Below are 18,004 nucleotides of genomic sequence, written 5' to 3' on the forward strand. Positions count from 1 at the left end.
CTAGTCCCCGATGGTTGCTAGTTAATGTTCAACTAACACGCGCGCGGCTTTGTGTTTGTTATGTTTCAGATGGAGTAGGGAAGGCTGCAAGAGCAGAGCAGCGAGTGGCGGACTGACTGGTGTGATTACCGCAAAAGGAGAAAGGTAGGTTTGCTTAAACGGCCTTCTGTTGCTTTACTTTACATATAATTCGTCGTCAGAACGGCAATTACTTACGTTTTTCAACTTACTTGCAGCGCACCGTGAAATGAATGAACTGAGCTGTCGAGCGGGCGATCGTTGAGCTGTGTTAAATACGCGAAGGAACAAACGAACAAAACGCTGGCTACCAGAAAGAAGTTCGTCTGAATCGTGAGTAGATTTCCTTGTTGCTGGATTTGTTAACTTTAATGAGCTTTTCAAGTTGTCGTTTCGTTGCAAAAAATTTCTCGCTCCGCGGCTGATTTCCGGCCGTTATTAAATAACCGTTGGAAAGATTACGCTGTTTGTTGTGTTTGATTGTAGTTAAATGAATGATTGCTTGATTTTCCTCGCCGTGTATTTCATTTTCACGTCTAAAAGGTGCTGGAATTTCATTGAAGTCGAGTTTGTGTCGTCTCCGTTATTGTTGCTTGGAATAATTTGATGTCACAAAGTGTTAATTTGATGTCATAGGCGAAATTTAAACATTCTCGCGCGCTCACGAACTCGGACCGCACATCTCGCCTGTGTTCGAGCATTTGAATGGCTTTTTTGCGGACTAAATGGTTGGTAGGCCTTTTATGTTGTCCCTGAACTGTTTTAAGGAGGCCGTATCGATATTTCGCAAAAGGAAAAATAGTTGATTCCTTGCAATAAAAACGCAAAAGGAAAGCCTACAACACGGGGTATTCCCAGGCGGTCACCCATCCAAGTACTAACCCCGCCCGACAGGGCTTAACTTCGGTGATCGGACGAGAACCGGTGTTTTCCCTGTGGTATGGTCGTAGACAAGAGAAAGGGGCGCAAATTTACAGCTTTATAGTGAAGGTGTCACAGGACACATCTAGCTTTTTCCCTAGAGTAGGTCGTGAAAGTGACAAAGTGATTGCATTTCGTTCTTTTAAGCGACTAGCCCATGACAACTTGCGTGAAACGCGGAATCAGCTGCAAATCAGAAACGTAGGTAAGTCGCCCACGACTGCCTCGTTTCCACGAAATCACTCTCTGTTCAATTTCTTACACAAATTTTCAGCGGGTAACTATTAAACGTGACTATTTGTCGCTTTCAATACTGCCAGTTTGCTCGTAGTTCAGCGGCGTGTCGTGTCTGGTATCTGTTGGTGGTTAAAGTACAACGTCACAAGCCAGTAGACAGCTAAGAAACGGGGGCCAGCTGTGCAACAGTAGCTGGAAATGCGACATTTTTCGGGCCACCATATCTTGAGGCTAGGGAACAAGAACCACCCTTCGTTCTGCGAACTTGTTCGCCATCGCTTCTCGACCATTTGGCTAAGTCAAGTGGTGCGTGTCCTAATTTTGTTTTTTGTTAAAAGGCAGTCCTAAGTACCTGCCGGGGGGGAACGGCAAAGCCTTTTCCCCCTGTTTCTTTTGTTTCTTTTCCTTCTGCCTTTATAAGTGTGCAGATCAGTTATTCTTGGCCTTGTGGTATGGGCAATGTGTCTCGTGATCCTCAGCATAGCTGGGCCGACCGTGTTGACGAATCTATGGAGATTGAAGGTCCGTCTTCTTTTGCACAAGCAGTTGGTGGTCGTCGTCGTACTGACAGTGTTTCGTCCAATTCCTCGCGTGAAGGTCTTTTCCTTAATAATCATGCTGGTATGTCAGATGCCGATAAGCTGAATATTCATCCGTATAATTTGTTGCCAGAGCGGCTGTGGTCTGCCCTCTTTATGTTGTCCAACAAGGAAGTTTCTCTTTCTGACATGTTCGCTGATTTTAAAAGCTGTGGTATTCGTCCAGCCGGTGTTCGTTGTGTTCAACGCAGTTCCAATGGGTTTGTGTCGGTGACTTTTTCGACTGCTGATTATCGCAACTTGTTTGTCCGTAAATCGTCCTTCATTCCTCGTCGTCACAATTATAGTCGGGATCCGTCTTCTCCGTATACCTTTGTGGCCGTTTTTGACGCCCCGTATGAACTCCTCGATGAAGCTTTGGCTCACCGTCTCAGCAAGTATGGAACTGTCTTGAACATTAGAAGATGTATACTGCACGGTTATGAGGGTGTCCAGAGTGGTACTCGTGTTATTAAGATGGAGTTAGTGGAGTCTATACCTTCCTTTATGCGTTTTGGCCGAAAGCTACTGAGAGTGAAGCATGACGGGCAAGTCCCCACCTTCCGCAAGTGCCATCTGCCCGATCATGTGGCTCGCTCGTGTCTGAATACTGTTTGTTTTCATTGCGATCAAGTGAGCCACACTTATGTTCAGTGCTCTGAGAAAGTTAAATGCAGTATTTGCAAAGAGGAAGGTCATTATGCTGTAGATTGTCCCCTTTCCTGGTGGCGCCGTCTTGAAACTGAGGCTGATAATGCTGATGATGATGAAAACCGTCCTTTGGCTACCGCTGTTCCGCAGCCTACTGTGCGACCACCTGCCAGTGAACATGCGGCCGATAATGATGATGATGATGATGAAAACCGTCCTCTGGCTACCGCTGTTCCGCAGCCTACTGTGCGACCGCCTGCCAGTGAACCTGCGGCCGATAATGATGATGATGATGATGAAAACCGTCCTTTGGCTACCGCTGTTCCACAGCCTACTATGCGACCGCCTGCCAGTGACCCTCCTGCTGATGTTCCTGATCCTGATCGTGCTTTACCGCCGCCGTCTTCCTCTTCTTCGTCTTCTCCCGAGGCGTCTTCTGTTTCGCCTCCATCTCCTGATGACCTAATTGATCTTTCCGAGTCTGCCACCGTTTTTCCTGTGTCCAGTTTTCCTGCTTCGGATGCTTCGATGACTTCTTCTGTGCCTCAACCTGTTGATTCTGCCCTGGCCCCCGTAGATGATTTATCTGATTCTGCGCTAGCTGCTGCTGCCTCTGATGTCTCAGTTGTCGCCGCCGCTACCGCTGTTGTCCCCGTTGCTGCTCATGCTGATCCTGTCTCTTCTGCGCCTGCTTCTGATGATTCTCTCGCTGGCCTGGTTTCACCATCTCCCTCGCAAGCGGAGGCTTCTTTTGCTGCTACACCTGTGCTGTTTTCTTCTCCTGCTTCTTCTGCCTTGCCGTCGTTATCTTCGCCTGCTACCCATCCTGAACTGGAGAAGGCTGACCCTTCGCCTGTTCCGCCCGATGACCTTCTACTTGCACAAGCTTTGAGACACTCCAATAAGCCGAAGATCAAACCGAAACCTATTGGGCGCCAGCCTGGTAAAGCGGACAATTCTTGTACTCCGCTTGCTCGTAAGTCGAGCAGGTCAAATGTTGTGGCTCCCCGTCGGAAGGATAACAACTCTTCCTAATGTTTAAATTGCTATCAATCAACTCCCACGGCTTTGACCTTCGTAAGGAGAATTTAGTTTTTGATTATGTCCGCTCCTCTGATATCGATCTTTGTTTCGTTCAGGAAACTTCGCTTTCTGATTCCTCTGTTCTTTGTTCCCCTGCGTCTAGATGGCGGGGGCCCTCTTTTTGGTCCCCCTCCATTGGTCGTCATCGTGGAACTCTAACCCTATTGTCAGAACGTTTCGATGCTAGTGTTTTGTCCTGGCGTAAGGATACTGCGGGAAGAGTTGTTAGCCTTTTGGTGCAATTTAATTCCTTCAAAATTAATTTAGTTAATATTTATGCGCCCACGAATTTGACGGACCGGAAGGATTTCTTTGATACTCTTCATGAGTTTTTTCTCCCTTCCGATGCTACTATTTTGGGGGGTGACTTTAATGCCGATGAATCCGATCTGGATAAACATGGCGGGGTTTTCTCTCCCTCTAAATTTTTGTCTGATTTTCGCTCTGCTTTTCGTTTTGTTGACATTTTTCGTAAGCTTCATCCACACACTCGTGATTGCTCTTGGTTTAGTTCTGATTTTTCTATCGGTAGCCGTCTAGATAAGTTTTTTATTTCTTTGAATTTCGTCCGTTTTGCTCAGTCGTGCCACATCTCGCCTTGTTGTTTTTCTGATCATGATTTTGTTCATTTGCATTTTGTCTTAAATAATGATTTCCCTCGCGGTCCTGGTTTATGGAAGTTTAATAACTCTTTGCTTCAGGATCTTGATTTCTGTTCTATGATTTCTGATCGTATTGATGATCTTTCATCGTGTATTGATTCCTTCCCGTCCGTCAAACTCTGGTGGGATTTTTTAAAACGTTCGCTGCAGGCCGAAATTATTTCCTTTGCTGCTGAGAACCGCAGGAAGTTAAATCATGAGCGTGTTGTTATTACTAATCGCTTAATTGGTTGCAGACAGCGTCTTGTCCAGGGTGATGACTCGGCTGCTGCTGAGATTGTCGCCCTGGACTCTCAGTTAAAATCACTTACCTTTAGGGATCTTGAGGGTGTCAAAACTCGTAGTAGAGCTCAATGGTTAGAGGAAGGCGAGAAACCTACGCCTTTTTTCTTTAAACTTGAGCACGAACGTGCTGAGCGTAATTCGTTGTCTTCTATTTTAAATTCTGATGGTATTGAGGTTTTTTCTCGTGACGAGATTGAACGTGCGCACGTACTTTTTTATGCTAATTTGTTTTCCCCTGAGCAGATTGACGATTCTTGTAAACAACAGCTTTTGCGTGGTTTCTCGTCTTCTCTCTCTGAAGCCGATTGCACTCTTTGTGATGGTGAATTTACCCTAACTAAACTTGCTGAATCTTTGGTCGGCTTAAGTCTCAATAAGTCCCCTGGCCCTGATGGTTTTACTGTTGAATTTTCTAGTAAGTTTTGGCACCTTCTTGGTCCCTATTTCTTACAGGTAGCTCGAGAATGTTTGCGTGACGGCGTGCTCCCTCAGTCAATGAAGGGTAGCGCCACACGCCTGATCTATAAGAAGCGGGGTGACAGGAGAGATTTGAAAAACTGGCGGCCCATCAGTCTGGTCAATGTCGATTATAAAATTCTCTCTAAGGTCCTTACTACTCGTTTGTCTCGTGTTCTTAGTTCTGTGGTTCATCCTGATCAAACTTGTTCGGTCCCTGGCCGTTCGATTTCTTCTAATGTTGTTATGTTGCGTGATATTTTGGATTATATTGAGCGGACTGATGAGGCGGCAAATCTTGTCAGTCTTGATCAGGAAAAGGCTTTTGATCGTGTTGATCGTTCATTTCTCTCTGATCTCCTTTGTCACCTCGGCTTTGGTCCTATTTTTCGGAAGTGGGTTTACATCTTATACGAGGGCGCCTTTATGCAGATTATCTTAAATGGTTGGTTGACAGAGGGGATTCCCCTGCGCCGTGGCGTTAGACAGGGGGACCCTCTGTCTCCCTTGCTTTATGTTTTATGCGTGGAGGCTCTTGCCTGTCAGATCAGAAACTGTCCAGAGATTAGGGGTTTTCTCCTACCCGGCGCTCGTGGTCGCCAAGCTAAGGTAAGGATTTATGCGGATGATACCACGACCATTCTAAAAGATGTTTTCTCTCTACGCCGTCTTTTTGATCTGATCTCAATATACGAACGTGGTTCTGGTGCTAAACTAAATCGGTCAAAAACAGAAGCCATGTGGTTGGGTTCTTGGAGGTCTCGCACCGATGAGCCTCTTGGACTCACATGGGTCCGTAAAATGAAAATTTTGGGTGTTGTTTTTGGAGCGGTGCCTGTTGAAATTGATAATTGGCAGCCTAAAATAGAGAAGTTGGAGAAAGCGCTTAATCCCTGGAAATCCCGTTCTCTTTCCTTTGTTGGCAAGGCCTTAATTGTTAATGTTCTTGGCCTTAGCAAACTTCTCTATCTTGGTCGGTTTTTGCTTATGCCCGCGTGGGTGCTCGCACGTGTTAACCAGCTAATTTGGGGTTTTGTCTGGGGGTCTCGTATTGAGACTGTCAGCCGAAACACTTGCTCCCTAGACGTGAAAGTAGGCGGTTTGGGTATTTGCAATCTTAAGCTTAAGTGTCAAGCTCTTTTGTTGTCTTTAATTGTTTCGACTATCTCTAATCCTGATGATTCTAGTTTTTTTCTTTGCAAATATTTTATTGGCCGCCGTCTGTCATCTATGCGTGTTGAGTGGGCTGGGCTTCGCGATGTATCCTCGCCTAGTTCGGCCTCTCCCACGCCCTTTTACGACTCCTGTTTGCGCTTACTTTCCAAGCTTTCTAGTGTTTCTGATCTGACATCCAAGAAGATTTATGCACACCTTTTAGGTATTGTTGCCTCCCCTCCTGTCCTTCCTTTTGTATGGTCTCACTTTGTCCCTTCTAATTTTTCCCTTACGCGTCACTGGTCTCTCGTCCGGGACAGTTTTTCTGAGAATTTTAAGAATGATCTTTTGTGGTTGATTACCTTGCGGGGAGTTAAAGTTAGAAGTTCCTTGAAAACCTGGGGCTATATTGATTCTGATGTTTGCGCTTCCTGTCCCAGACGGGAGACCATTGACCACTGTGTTTTGCATTGTCCTCATGTTAAGAAGGTGTGGACCCACTTCCGTCCTTTCCTTACTTCGATTCTGCAAGCTAACTTTGCTGTCAATCTCCTTTTTGTTTTTTTCTTTCTCTGGCCCTCTCCATCCGCTAAAAGGGCCAAACTTGCTTGCCTGGTCGTGAAATCCAATCTCTATGGCATTTAGACCTTTCGTAATAAGTCTACCTTTCATAATGGAACTAAAGATCATCGCGCTATTATTCGTTACGTTTCCAGTGATCTTAAGCATCAAGTTTCTCTTGATTTCCTCCGCTTTTCTGAATCTCGTTTCTCCAATTGTTGGATTCTTGAGAATATTTGTGCCATGGAGAATGGGTTTCCGCCTCTTTACATCTAGATGTATGTTCGAATTCCCGTTTTTTACCGTGCGCTGTTCGTGTTTATTGTAATCAAAGGCTCTCTTCAGGGATTTTGTTTAGTTCATGCTTCAAAGGCTCTGTTGTTAGAGATTTTGTTTTGCATATTTGCGCCTACTCCGGTTTCTTTCGTCTTTCCTTGTATACATCTTGATGTAACTAGGCGTTTTGTACATATTGTATTATTGGTTTTTTAGGGCGGTTTGGGTCTGGCCGTGGCATGGCTCCCGGGGTCCTCTCCGCCTGTTTGTAAATATTCCTTAGTTAGCTTGTTGGTTCAGTAGTAGTTGTTTAGGTAGTTAGTCTTTGGTTATTTCTTTCTATTATTTTTGTAATTTTTCTTTTCTGGGGTCCTTTGATTCCACCTTGTGAATAAAGTCATTTTCAACATAAAAATCTGTTCTTATCAGCTTAATAGCGGAGCTCCCGTGCGCGCCTTGCGGCGCGCGCGAGCGGAGCCCCATAGCTAAGAGATTTTTGTAAACCCATCAGTGCGAGAAATTTTGGTTTGGTTATGACGTCACTTGTGTCCATCCATACGACCGTACGCCCATACGCAGCACCACAGGGAAACTAATGTGAAGCCTGTGCTGCCACCCGCGTTTGTTTGGCGGGAATTCAGTGCGAATGGCGTGAGCTGTTCTGTCGCCCGCGTTTGTTTGGCGGGAAGTTGCATGGCCAACTAATAGTTTCAGAGAAACAAAAAAACAATTTTGGAGACAAGAAAATACGAAGTCAATTTATGATTTCATATTTCAATATGTCGACAAACGAAGAAATAGGACAAATAGGAGAAAGAGAGATAGAGAGAGAACGAGAAAGCAGGCGACAAATAGGCGAAGTTCGACGTGAAAGAGAGCAGCTGAGAGCGCTAGCAAACAGGCAAAATATGAGTGCCAAACAACGGGAGAAAGAGCAAGAGAGATGGCGAGAAAAAAGGCGACAATATGGTGACGAGCAGCGGCAGAAAGAGCGGGACAGGGCTCGGGAAAACAGGCGAAATTATGATGAAGAGCAGTGGGAGAAAGAGCAAGACAGATCACGAGAAAAAAGGCGACAATATGGTGACGAGCAGCGGCAGAGAGAGCAGAACAGGGCTCGGGAAAACAGACTGAATTGTACTGAAGAACAACGGGAGAAAGAGAAAGAAAGAGGTCGTGAAAGAAGGAGGAGAATAAGTGACGAACAGCGAAAAAGAGATAGAGAAAGGAAACGAGAGAGCAGGCGAAGAAATAATTCAAGTAACACAGAGCAAAGAGAAAGAGAAGGAGGTGAGTAAGTCATCTTTAGCTTAAATAGATTACAGTCAATTATAACAATTATACGTGTAACTGCACTGCAGATAAAAGATTAAATAGAGAACCTTTTCTTCTACTTAATATTACAATTATAGTAATAACAATATAAAAATATAGTCAATTATCAAAGTCAATACCGTACTTGTGTTACTTTTTATATGTCATGTCATGCGTAGAGACATGCAGATGCCAGCAGTTAATTGTTTTTCTTTACCAACCACAGTACGTACAAGCCGTCGAATTCGGCTTTCCTCGTTGTTAGTCTACATATAATTATGTCTAGAATTTGTAATTGTCAGAGGAATATCACCCACTATTGGAGCCAATTAAGGTCTGTTCTTGTTTGTGATCTGATTATTTTGTTTTCAGTCGAGGAATATGTACGTGAAGTTGGCGGTCATGTACAAGACGCATCAGACATACCGTCGAGCTTATCGCCTGTCGAAAGAGAGTCAGTTCAGTTTGGTCATGAACATGCAGGTGAAAAACATTGTACATTCATTTAGATAAGAGTAGACTGTGGTTAGTATGAGATTTTGAAGAAGCTAATTGTAGTGAAATGACATGTAAAAAGAAACTGGCGGCAGCTTGTTGTTCTTTACCTTGCTATCACCGTACGTCGCTTGCAGACATGTCCAATATAGACAAACTGATACGGTCCGAAAACAATCCGTACGGTCTGTACAGATCGTAAAGGCACTTTTCGGTCCGTATACGGTCCGTAAATTGCATCCCATTAAGGACACTTAGAATATTTTCGCTTCTTATCTGAGAGAGGGGCTTGTAAAGTTTGACAATCCGTACGGTCTGTACAGATCGTAAAGGCACTTTTCGGTCCGTATACGGTCCGTAAATTGCATCTCATTAAGGACACTTAGAATATTTTCGCTTCTTATCTGAGAGAGGGGCTTGTAAAGTTTGACGATCCGTACGGTCTGTACAGATCGTAAAGGCACTTTTCGGTCCGTATACAGTCCGTAAATTGCATCTCATTAAGGACACTTAAAATATTTTCGCGTCTTATCTCAGAGAGGGGCTTGTACGGTTTGACGATCCGTACGATCTGTACAGATCGTAAAGGCACTTTTCGGTCCGTATACGGTCTGTAAACTGAATGTAAGTTGAAAAGTAAACAAAATATAACCTAGGGGCTGATGCTGTGAAATACAACAAACATATGTTTCTTCGTTCTTTAGTGTGAGAAACTAAATGATGCGTTTCTTACAAAACATTACAATCGGCTGGATCCCGCGTTCTTTAAGAGCGCTGTTAAGCGTCAGTAAGTGGGACAGAATGAAAATTGAGTCCATGGAAACCTGCATGTTTACCTCGTTCTATCAACGTGAGCAACCAAATGCATGATGCGTTTCTCGTTGAAACAGAAAAGAAACTAGAAGTAAACAAAATATCAACTAGGGGCTGACGCTGTAAAATACAACAAATATATGTTTTCTTCGTTCTTTAGTGTGAGAAACTAAATGATGCATTTCTTACAAAACATTACAATCGGCTGGATCCCGCGTTCTTTATGAACGCCGTTAAGCGTCAGTAAGTGGGACAAAATGAACTTTGGGTCCATGGAAACCTGCATGTTTACCTCGTTCTATCAGCGTGAGCGACCAAATGATGCGTTTCTCGTTGAAACAGAAAATACACTAGAAGTAAACAAAATATAAACTTGGGGCTGATGCTGTAAAATACATCAAATATGTGTTTTCTTCGTTCTTTAGTGTGAGAAACCAAAGATGCGTTTCTTACAAAACAAAACCTTACAATCGGCTGGAATTAGGAAACGTGTTTCCTGACGACTAATGCAGAATACTATATATTACTATTAGTATTTTATGGAACAAGTAGACTGTACGGTAGTATTGATCAATAACTTTAGTGAGATTTGGTGGCTCCTAAAGGAGCCGTTGTGAGAGATCATTTTGCAATGACCCTCTTTTACTTCGGTAACCCATTGAGGTATAGAAGTTTGTTGTAGTCTACGTCAAAGTAGAACCACAGATGGCTTTTCTGCTCGGCATTGTTGAGGACAAAATCGACTTGTCTTGCCCTCTTTTCTGCTTTGACAGGAGTTTCCGCCCAGTGCTGCGCCAGCATTATCCATCTCGTAATAAGCCTTGGTTCACAACCGTTACCGATAAGAAAGAGAACCAACTTGAAGGTATCGGTGTCACCCATTGGTTTTTTCCAGAATATGAGCCGCATTTCCTTTGGCCACGATTTTAATGGAAAGAATGCGTCCCCGTCAATCACTCGGGTCAACTGCCTTCTTTCCTCCACTACTTCTGCTCGTGACAGTAAACGAGTTTCTTCTCGATACAGACGTAACGTTGCCATCATGCGTCCTTTTGAAAAGTGCGTTATGAAAGCTGCAATTCTGCATCATGGTTTAAATACCCTCAATTACAATTTTGTCACCTTCTCTCGACAGAGAGGTTGATTGTTTGGATCAACAATTATTCAATGTAATCGCACTAACTATTGTTGGTAAATTTGCCGCAAACAATCGGCTCAGTTGATTGTTTGGATCAACAATTATTCAATGTAATTGCACTAGCTATTGTTGGTAAATTTGCCGCAAACAATCGGCTCGAGTATGTTCAGCCGGTTCCCATCAACAATATCGTATGTACCAGTCGTTCGGTTTGCTGTTAGGTTGGCATAAGACGGAGTTGTTTTAATCCGTTTTATCAGCAATTCGATCTCTCCCTGCGTCGGAAACAGGGAGGGCTTCAGTTTTCACTTGTGACCAAACGCGGAACAACAGAAGACAACTTCAATCTTCCAAAATGGCAAATCGACTAAACCGGCTTGATATGGCAGAGTCCATTTTGCTAATTTGAAGGTGATCTTTCCAGTTTTGTTAATTGATTTTCGTTACCTGGCCCTCATCAAAATTTCAAATTACCGTGGTAAAGAATTGCTTTAATGGTGAGCTGAAGGTTTGTTGCTTACTGATTGAACAGAAAATTGCGAACTTTTCGTTTGTTAATTTCCAATGCTCCCCCTTGAAGTGCCTTTACGATCTGTACAGACCGTACGGATCGCCAAACTTTACAAGCCCCTCTCTCAGATAAGACGTGGAAATATTCTAAGTGTCCTTAATGAGATGCAATTTACGGACCGTATACGGACCGAAAAGTGCCTTTACGATCTGTACAGACCGTACGGATCGTCAAACTTTACAAGCCCCTCTGTCGGATAAGACGTGGAAATATTCTAAGTGTCCTTAATGAGATGCAATTTACGGACCGTATACGGACCGAAAAGGGCCTTTACGATCTGTACAGACCGTACGGATCGTCAAACTTTACAAGCCCCTCTCTCAGATAAGAAGCGAAAATATTCTAATTGTCCTTAATGAGATGCAATTTACGGACCGTATACGGACCGAAAAGTGCCTTTACGATCTGTACAGACCGTACGGATCGTCAAACTTTACAAGCCCCTCTCTCAGATAAGAAGCGAAAATATTCTAATTGTCCTTAATGAGATGCAATTTACGGACCGTATACGGACCGAAAAGGGCCTTTACGATCTGTACAGACCGTACGGATCGTCAAACTTTACAAGCCCCTCTCTCAGATAAGAAGCGAAAATATTCTAAGTGTCCTTAATGAGATGCAATTTACGGACCGTATACGGACCGAAAAGTGCCTTTATGATCTGTACAGACCGTACGGATCGTCAAACTTTACAAGCCCCTCTCTGAGATAAGACGTGGAAATATTCTAAGTGTCCTTAATGAGATGCAATTTACGGACCGTATACGGACCGAAAAGTGCCTTTACGATCTGTACAGACCGTACGGATCGTCAAACTTTACAAGCCCCTCTCTGAGATAACACGTGGAAATATTCTAAGTGTCCTTAATGAGATGCAATTTACGGACCGTATACGGACCGAAAAGCGCCTTTACGATCTGTACAGACCGTACGGATCGTCAAACTTTACAAGCCCCTCACTCACATAAGACGTGGAAATATTCTAAGTGTCCTTAATGAGATGCAATTTACGGACCGAAAAGTGTCTTTACGGTCTGTACAAACCGTACGGATCGTAAGGCCATTTTTTCAGACCGTATCAGTTTGTCTATATTGGACAACCCTCGTCGCTTGTCAAGCTGAGATGCCACGTGACCATCCACGTGTCGTTCAGCATTCTCGCTATCAAATACAGTCTTGGAGAGCAAATGGGGACGTAAGCTTGATTCTTTCCAATTCTCCCCCAGATAATCCTAGCACCGATGATATCATAGCCATAATTGACTACGTGTGTGGCTATGCTTGCAAGGATAGTGAACCAACTGGTGCAACTGCTGATCTTTTTAAGGACATGGTCAATGCTGTTGATGCAACTGATGCAGACCAAGTGACCGGCAAGTCAATGTGTGCTAAAATGCTAATCAAGACTGTGGGAAGACGAGATATCAGTGGACCTGAGGCATCATTTGAGTTGAGTGGACTAGCACTTTGGCGATGTAGCCGTTCATTCACGTACTTGTCTATGTCAGGCTCAAGGCGACTTGAACGTGATGGTGAGACTGCAACTCGCAGCACCCCTTTGGATAAGTACCTTGCACGACCACGTGAGGAACACTCTTCTTGGTACCATTTTGCATCAAAAAATGGTAAGGTTCCTGTAGTAAGTGGTGGTGCAACACACACAACATGGCCATTGAATGAGGACTACTGTAGAACAATGCTTCTGTTACACTGGCCAAACTGGTTCAACATCCAAGAAGTAAAGGGAGATGCTGAATCTTGGATTGAGAGGTTTACTGATTTCATTTCTAGTAATGAGTGCCCAGCATTCGTGAAGGCCCAGGTTGCAAAGGCACAGCGTTACGCAGAGCAACCACAAGAGCCGGTATTTGTAGAGGATGAGGATGATGATGCTGTAGAAGCCGAACAACAACCAGATTGGGTGGATGTCTATGCAGGGCAGAACCAGAGATATGAGGGTGTGGAGAAGGATTTGGATTATGATGATGGTGGAGAGGACTATGACTGGAAGAACACCTGCATTTTTCTTCCTGAGGGCAAAGACCCCAAGAAATGGCTTGAAGAAATAATCAAAGAAGACGAAGAACCCGAAACGGAAACTGCAGGCCTTGAATTGCCACAGGTGTCTCCGTTCTCCCTAAATGAGAATCAGAGAGCCATAGTGAGTCTGGTGTTGCACACTCTCTACAACTTTGTTGAAAACCGACAAAATTACCATCCTTTGCGGCTTGTTGTATCCGGAACTGCTGGAACTGGAAAGTCATATGTTATCAAGTGCCTTCAGAGGTTAGTGCGGCAAGTGTTTGGAACAAATGACGCAATAGAGGTGATAACCCCAACAGGGAGTGCTGCCTATCTCGTTCAAGGCAGTACAGTTCACAGTTTCTTACGAATCCCAACGGGGGGAAGGTCTTGCAATGAGCTGACGGTACCTGCAGGTCCAGTGCTAGAGAGAATTCAGAAAAACTGTGAGAATTTGAAAGTTCTGGTTGGGGACGAGCGGTCTATGTTTGGCCGCACCACAATGGGCTGGATGGAACATCATGCTCGTTATGCAGTGAACAGAGGAGCTAATGTAGACGAGCTATGGGGGGTATTCCTGTAGTAGTACTTATGGGAGATGATGTTCAGCTACCTCCTGTATGTGACACTCCTGTGTACATTCAAGATTGTCGCAGTGCTCCATCTAACCATGGTCGCTTGGTATGGACAACATTTGATAGTGCTGTTGAGCTTACTGAGATTGTGAGGCAAACTGAATCTGAACAACAGCTGAGAGGTGTGTTGATGTCCTCGAGGACTTATAATACCACACGCCAGCAAATCCATTGGCTACAGCAGTTTCAGTGGCACAATCTCCGTTTAACACATGGTACAGAACTTCTGGGAAGGATGGATGAACAAGGTCTGTACGTGTTTCCAACACATCGTCTGGAATGGGAGCGCAACAAAACTAAGTTACTCGAGTGTAACAGAAAGCCAAACCACCCAGTAGCAAAGATCAAGGCAGTTGACAATGGCAGGCATGCACAGAAGGCTGACAGTAATAAGGCACTAGGGCTACTACCACTACTGTATCTTTGCCGTGACAGCAAAGTCATGCTGGTAGCCAACTTAAAGGCTTCATGGGGTTTGTACAATGGAGCAGTAGGCACAGTAGTGGACCTTCTTTACAAAGATGGTTGCAGACCAACCGATGATCCCACCCCTTTACCTGATGTAGTGTTTGTGCGTTTTCCAGGATACAAGGGTCCACCTTACCTCAACGAAGATCCAACTGTTGTTCCAATTGTTCCTGTAAGTCGGTCCACTGACTGTACATGCCGATGCAAGCGTCTTCAAGTTCCATTGAGACTGGCATGGGGAACAATGATCCACAAGTGCCAAGGGATGACTGTGGGTGACGGAGAAGCATTCAGGTACGTTGTGATCCACCCTGGAAAGCACGACTTTGAAGCTAAGAACCCAGGAGCTTTATTTGTCGCACTGTCACGAGCAAAATCGGCAGGAGGAGAAGGTACAGATCCTGATTTTGCATTTCATGAAGATTTCCTTATAAATAATGACAGGTTCAAGCCTGTGAACACTCCAACTACCCGTGCTAGAGCAGTGGCAATGGAACGACTGCACGTATTAGCAAATGAGTGTAAGCAGAGGGAGGATTTAGCAACAGCATATTCAGAAGAAACTTTTCTTAGAATGGTAGAGTGGGCTCAGTCACAAGCTAATCATTGAGCCATTTCTGAACCAGTCATTTCAATCAATTTCTAGCAAAGTACTGAGGTACAACTGAGACCATGCATCTAACTGATGTAAGCATAATGCATTTGCTGTAATCTGGTGTAACTTGATGTGTGTAGGTAGAGTGGCAGATGCCAGCTCCCTTAAATTTATATAGTGTGAGCAGATGGCAGCCACCAATTAATTGCTGGCAGATGCCAGCTCAGTGGTTGACCCTGAGCAGATGGCAGCTGGCAATAACGTCATATTGATGGTGTTACTAGATGTATGAAAGTTGAGTGGCAGATGCCAGCTCTTAAATTTATGTGGTATGAGCAGATGGCAGCCACCAATTAATTGCCGGCAGATGCCAGCTGAGTGGTCAGTATACCCTGAGCAGATGGCAGCTTGCAAATGTAACATGTTTATGGTATGACTAGATGTATGAAAGTTAAGTGGCGGATGCAATAACAGTTCTGGGATGCACAAGGCCTATTACTGTACATGTAAATTCTTAATTTCCATTTAAGCTCTAGGATGCGCTGCCACTTGATATCAGAAGTGCAAGTACTGAAGACAAATTTAACATAGTATCCTTTTTGATTTAACATTCTAACTGCAATTTTGCATTTGGAAGGATTTTATCTTCTTTACATGACATTTTTTAATCTTATGTAATAGAGTTGTAGTTCTATTTTTTTAGCTATTTTCTATTTCATGTAATTTGCACAATACAAATTGGTTTTATTATGCAGCAGTGTAAACATCTATTAGCTGATGAAACTGAAAAGGCACTATCGGACGCTATATAGTGTGACTTAAAGGCCATTGAGAAATTTTTCTAGTAATTATTATTATTATTATTATTATTATTATTATTATTATTATTATTATATGTAGTAGTAGTAGTAGTAGTAGTAGTAGTAGTAGTAGTAGTAGTAGTAGTAGTTAGCAGTAGCTGTTTTGCAATTCCAAACACAGGAGTGGTATTTACTGAAGACAGGCACAAGCTAATGCATTATTTTGTTTTGTAGTATTTATTTCTGTTATTATTTGTATATCATATGTAACAACTACATACCACTCTTAAAAGTGTTGAGATGCAAGAATTCATAGCTAGGATTTTTAAAAGTACTCTAGGAAACAAAAAGGGTCAATTAAGTTCTTTCATTATGGTATGTATTGCTGTCGCTGTAACAAACAATATTTCTTGTATAGGTGGTTTTCAATTTCAACTGGTGTCTTTCAGCCCGGCAACAATGAGTGAAGTTGGTACCTTCATGATACCCCCGCCTTCATGAGCGGCTAATACGTGGCGAGGTCTGAAAAGAGATCTTTAAAAATGCTATGGGGGACCGGGAACCCAGTCTTATTATTGTTAATAATGTAATTTCTTGTATTCAGTACCCTGTCGACAATCCGTCCCCTGGGGGACTCTCATATGAAAGGAACGGAAATGCTGGTCCGAAGTTTTGTATTAAACCCCTAAAGAAGACCAATCTGGGCATGACTCTAACTTTTTTGACCCCCCAAAAGAGACCATTTTAAAACAAAGACAAATAAAAAATACAGTTTACTGTAACTTTTCGCATACAACCATAAACCAGTTTCACAGCTAAATATAATAGCATTTTACCAAGAACACCCTAAGTGAGACCAAAATCCAAAATTTACAACCCTAAGCGAGACGATGGACATCCCACCCCTTTCATTAGAGAGTATGAAAAAAAATATAAAAAAAGGATCTTTATTAGGGCTCCAAGAAGACTTTTCAGTACTAATTTACACAAATGAATTAGTAATTGTCTACAATAGGAAAAATACCTATCAATCCTAATTTACAAATGTATATGATATCAAATACTATCTAGAATAAAAAGTGCATTTAGTACTAAATTATTTGCAAATAATAATCATCATACAATGATACAATTAACTATTTGAAAAATATAATTGCAAAAGATAAATAAATCTTTCAATTTAGTCTTAAACATTGATAGGTAATTACAATATTAGTGATAGCAGTGGGCAAGGAGTTCCACATAGTTATAACTGATAGGTACAGAAAAGATCACTGCCCAGCAGCAGATTTGTATCCTGGAATATCTAATTTGTTCTTATTTCTAAAGTATTTCAATAGTAGTAGCCCTAGTGACAAAGCAGGAACAGATATCAAGGTGCTAGTTCCTTGAGGACGGTGCCTGCTTATACAAAAGTATTTTTGTGCGGCTTATGACTATGCGGGAAAATAGATCTTAGCAATGCCTCTTGGAATCCAAAAACACAATTGGGGGTAACCACGCATTTTTCAGAGATAATTAAGGAATAATATCTCTAAAGAGCGCCAAAATATAAAGCAATATACAGTATGGTATTTTTTTCTTCAACTGAAGCTTAAAAATGGATGGTAACCCCTAATTTTGTTTTGAGATACAAAAAGCACTTGCTAAGTTCTGCTTTCTCCATATAGTTTTTAACCTTGCAAAATTATCCCTGTATTAATATGCAATTCCCATAGGAAACAAGAGTATCTGTCCTTACCACATTTAAACATGGGTACCCTCTCCCCAGGTACACTCCCTTTATAAAATTGTTAGTATTGTTGTCAATTAGATAATAATTATTAATACAGTGGAAGCTCCCTTTCTGACCACCTCTCATTAGCGACCACTTTTCCAAAATACCAATTGAAAAGTTTTCAAGTCAAATCACTACAGATGGAACCTCTCGTAGGCAAACAACCTCTTGTAAGCGACCACATTTAGAGATGATTGTTTAAAATTTTCAATTGTTTTTAACCTCCCATAGGCGACCACTTGACACTCTCTACTGTATCTCTCACGGGCGGAAATTGTAAAATGTGTTGCTGTAACATATTGGCCAACATCATTACAGCGGATGTCATATTAAAATCTCACAGCTGGAGCTATAGGAAGTGTTTCCCGAAATAGTTTAGCCAGGGTTCTCATTAGAAGGCGGGACCCGGTTACCACGACCAGGATGCACAAGAGTCAGTACCTGCCTGCTTTTAAACTGAACATAAAGAAATTCACTTCAAGTGTAATTTTCT

At 42.8% G+C, this 18,004-nt stretch overlaps 1 protein-coding gene, 2 non-coding genes and 1 pseudogene across 4 annotated transcripts in view; 3 read left to right on the forward strand and 1 right to left on the reverse strand.

Moving 5' to 3' along the window:
- LOC146486855 (U1 spliceosomal RNA) overlaps positions 1-10 on the forward strand; it is a 164-nt gene extending 154 nt beyond the window's left edge. The window contains exon 1 of the small nuclear RNA XR_014858784.1: positions 1-10. This exon is cut by the window's left edge and continues 154 nt beyond it. This is a non-coding gene — a small nuclear RNA (U1 spliceosomal RNA).
- Positions 11-851: 841 nt separating this feature from the next.
- Positions 852-970, reverse strand: LOC146486856 (5S ribosomal RNA). The gene has a single exon (XR_014858599.1). It is a non-coding gene; the product is annotated as a 5S ribosomal RNA (ribosomal RNA).
- A 6,495-nt stretch (positions 971-7,465) lies between these two features.
- LOC146486857 (uncharacterized) lies at positions 7,466-8,779 on the forward strand. Its single transcript, XM_085089774.1, has 2 exons — positions 7,466-8,173; positions 8,570-8,779. The coding sequence occupies exons 1-2, from the start codon at positions 7,645-7,647 to the stop codon at positions 8,704-8,706; spliced, it is 666 nt and encodes a 221-aa protein (XP_084945900.1). The 5' UTR covers positions 7,466-7,644; the 3' UTR covers positions 8,707-8,779.
- Positions 8,780-12,419: 3,640 nt separating this feature from the next.
- Positions 12,420-17,994, forward strand: LOC146486858 (uncharacterized; annotated as a pseudogene). The gene is made up of 2 exons (XR_014858134.1): positions 12,420-15,851; positions 15,887-17,994. The product of XR_014858134.1 is annotated as an uncharacterized LOC146486858 (transcript).
- The last annotated feature ends 10 nt before the right edge of the window (positions 17,995-18,004 follow it).

Source organism: Pavona decussata, unplaced genomic scaffold (genome assembly GCF_977016875.1).
Source record: "Pavona decussata unplaced genomic scaffold, jaPavDecu1.1 SCAFFOLD_19, whole genome shotgun sequence".
Classification (NCBI taxonomy): Eukaryota; Metazoa; Cnidaria; class Anthozoa; order Scleractinia; family Agariciidae; genus Pavona; species Pavona decussata.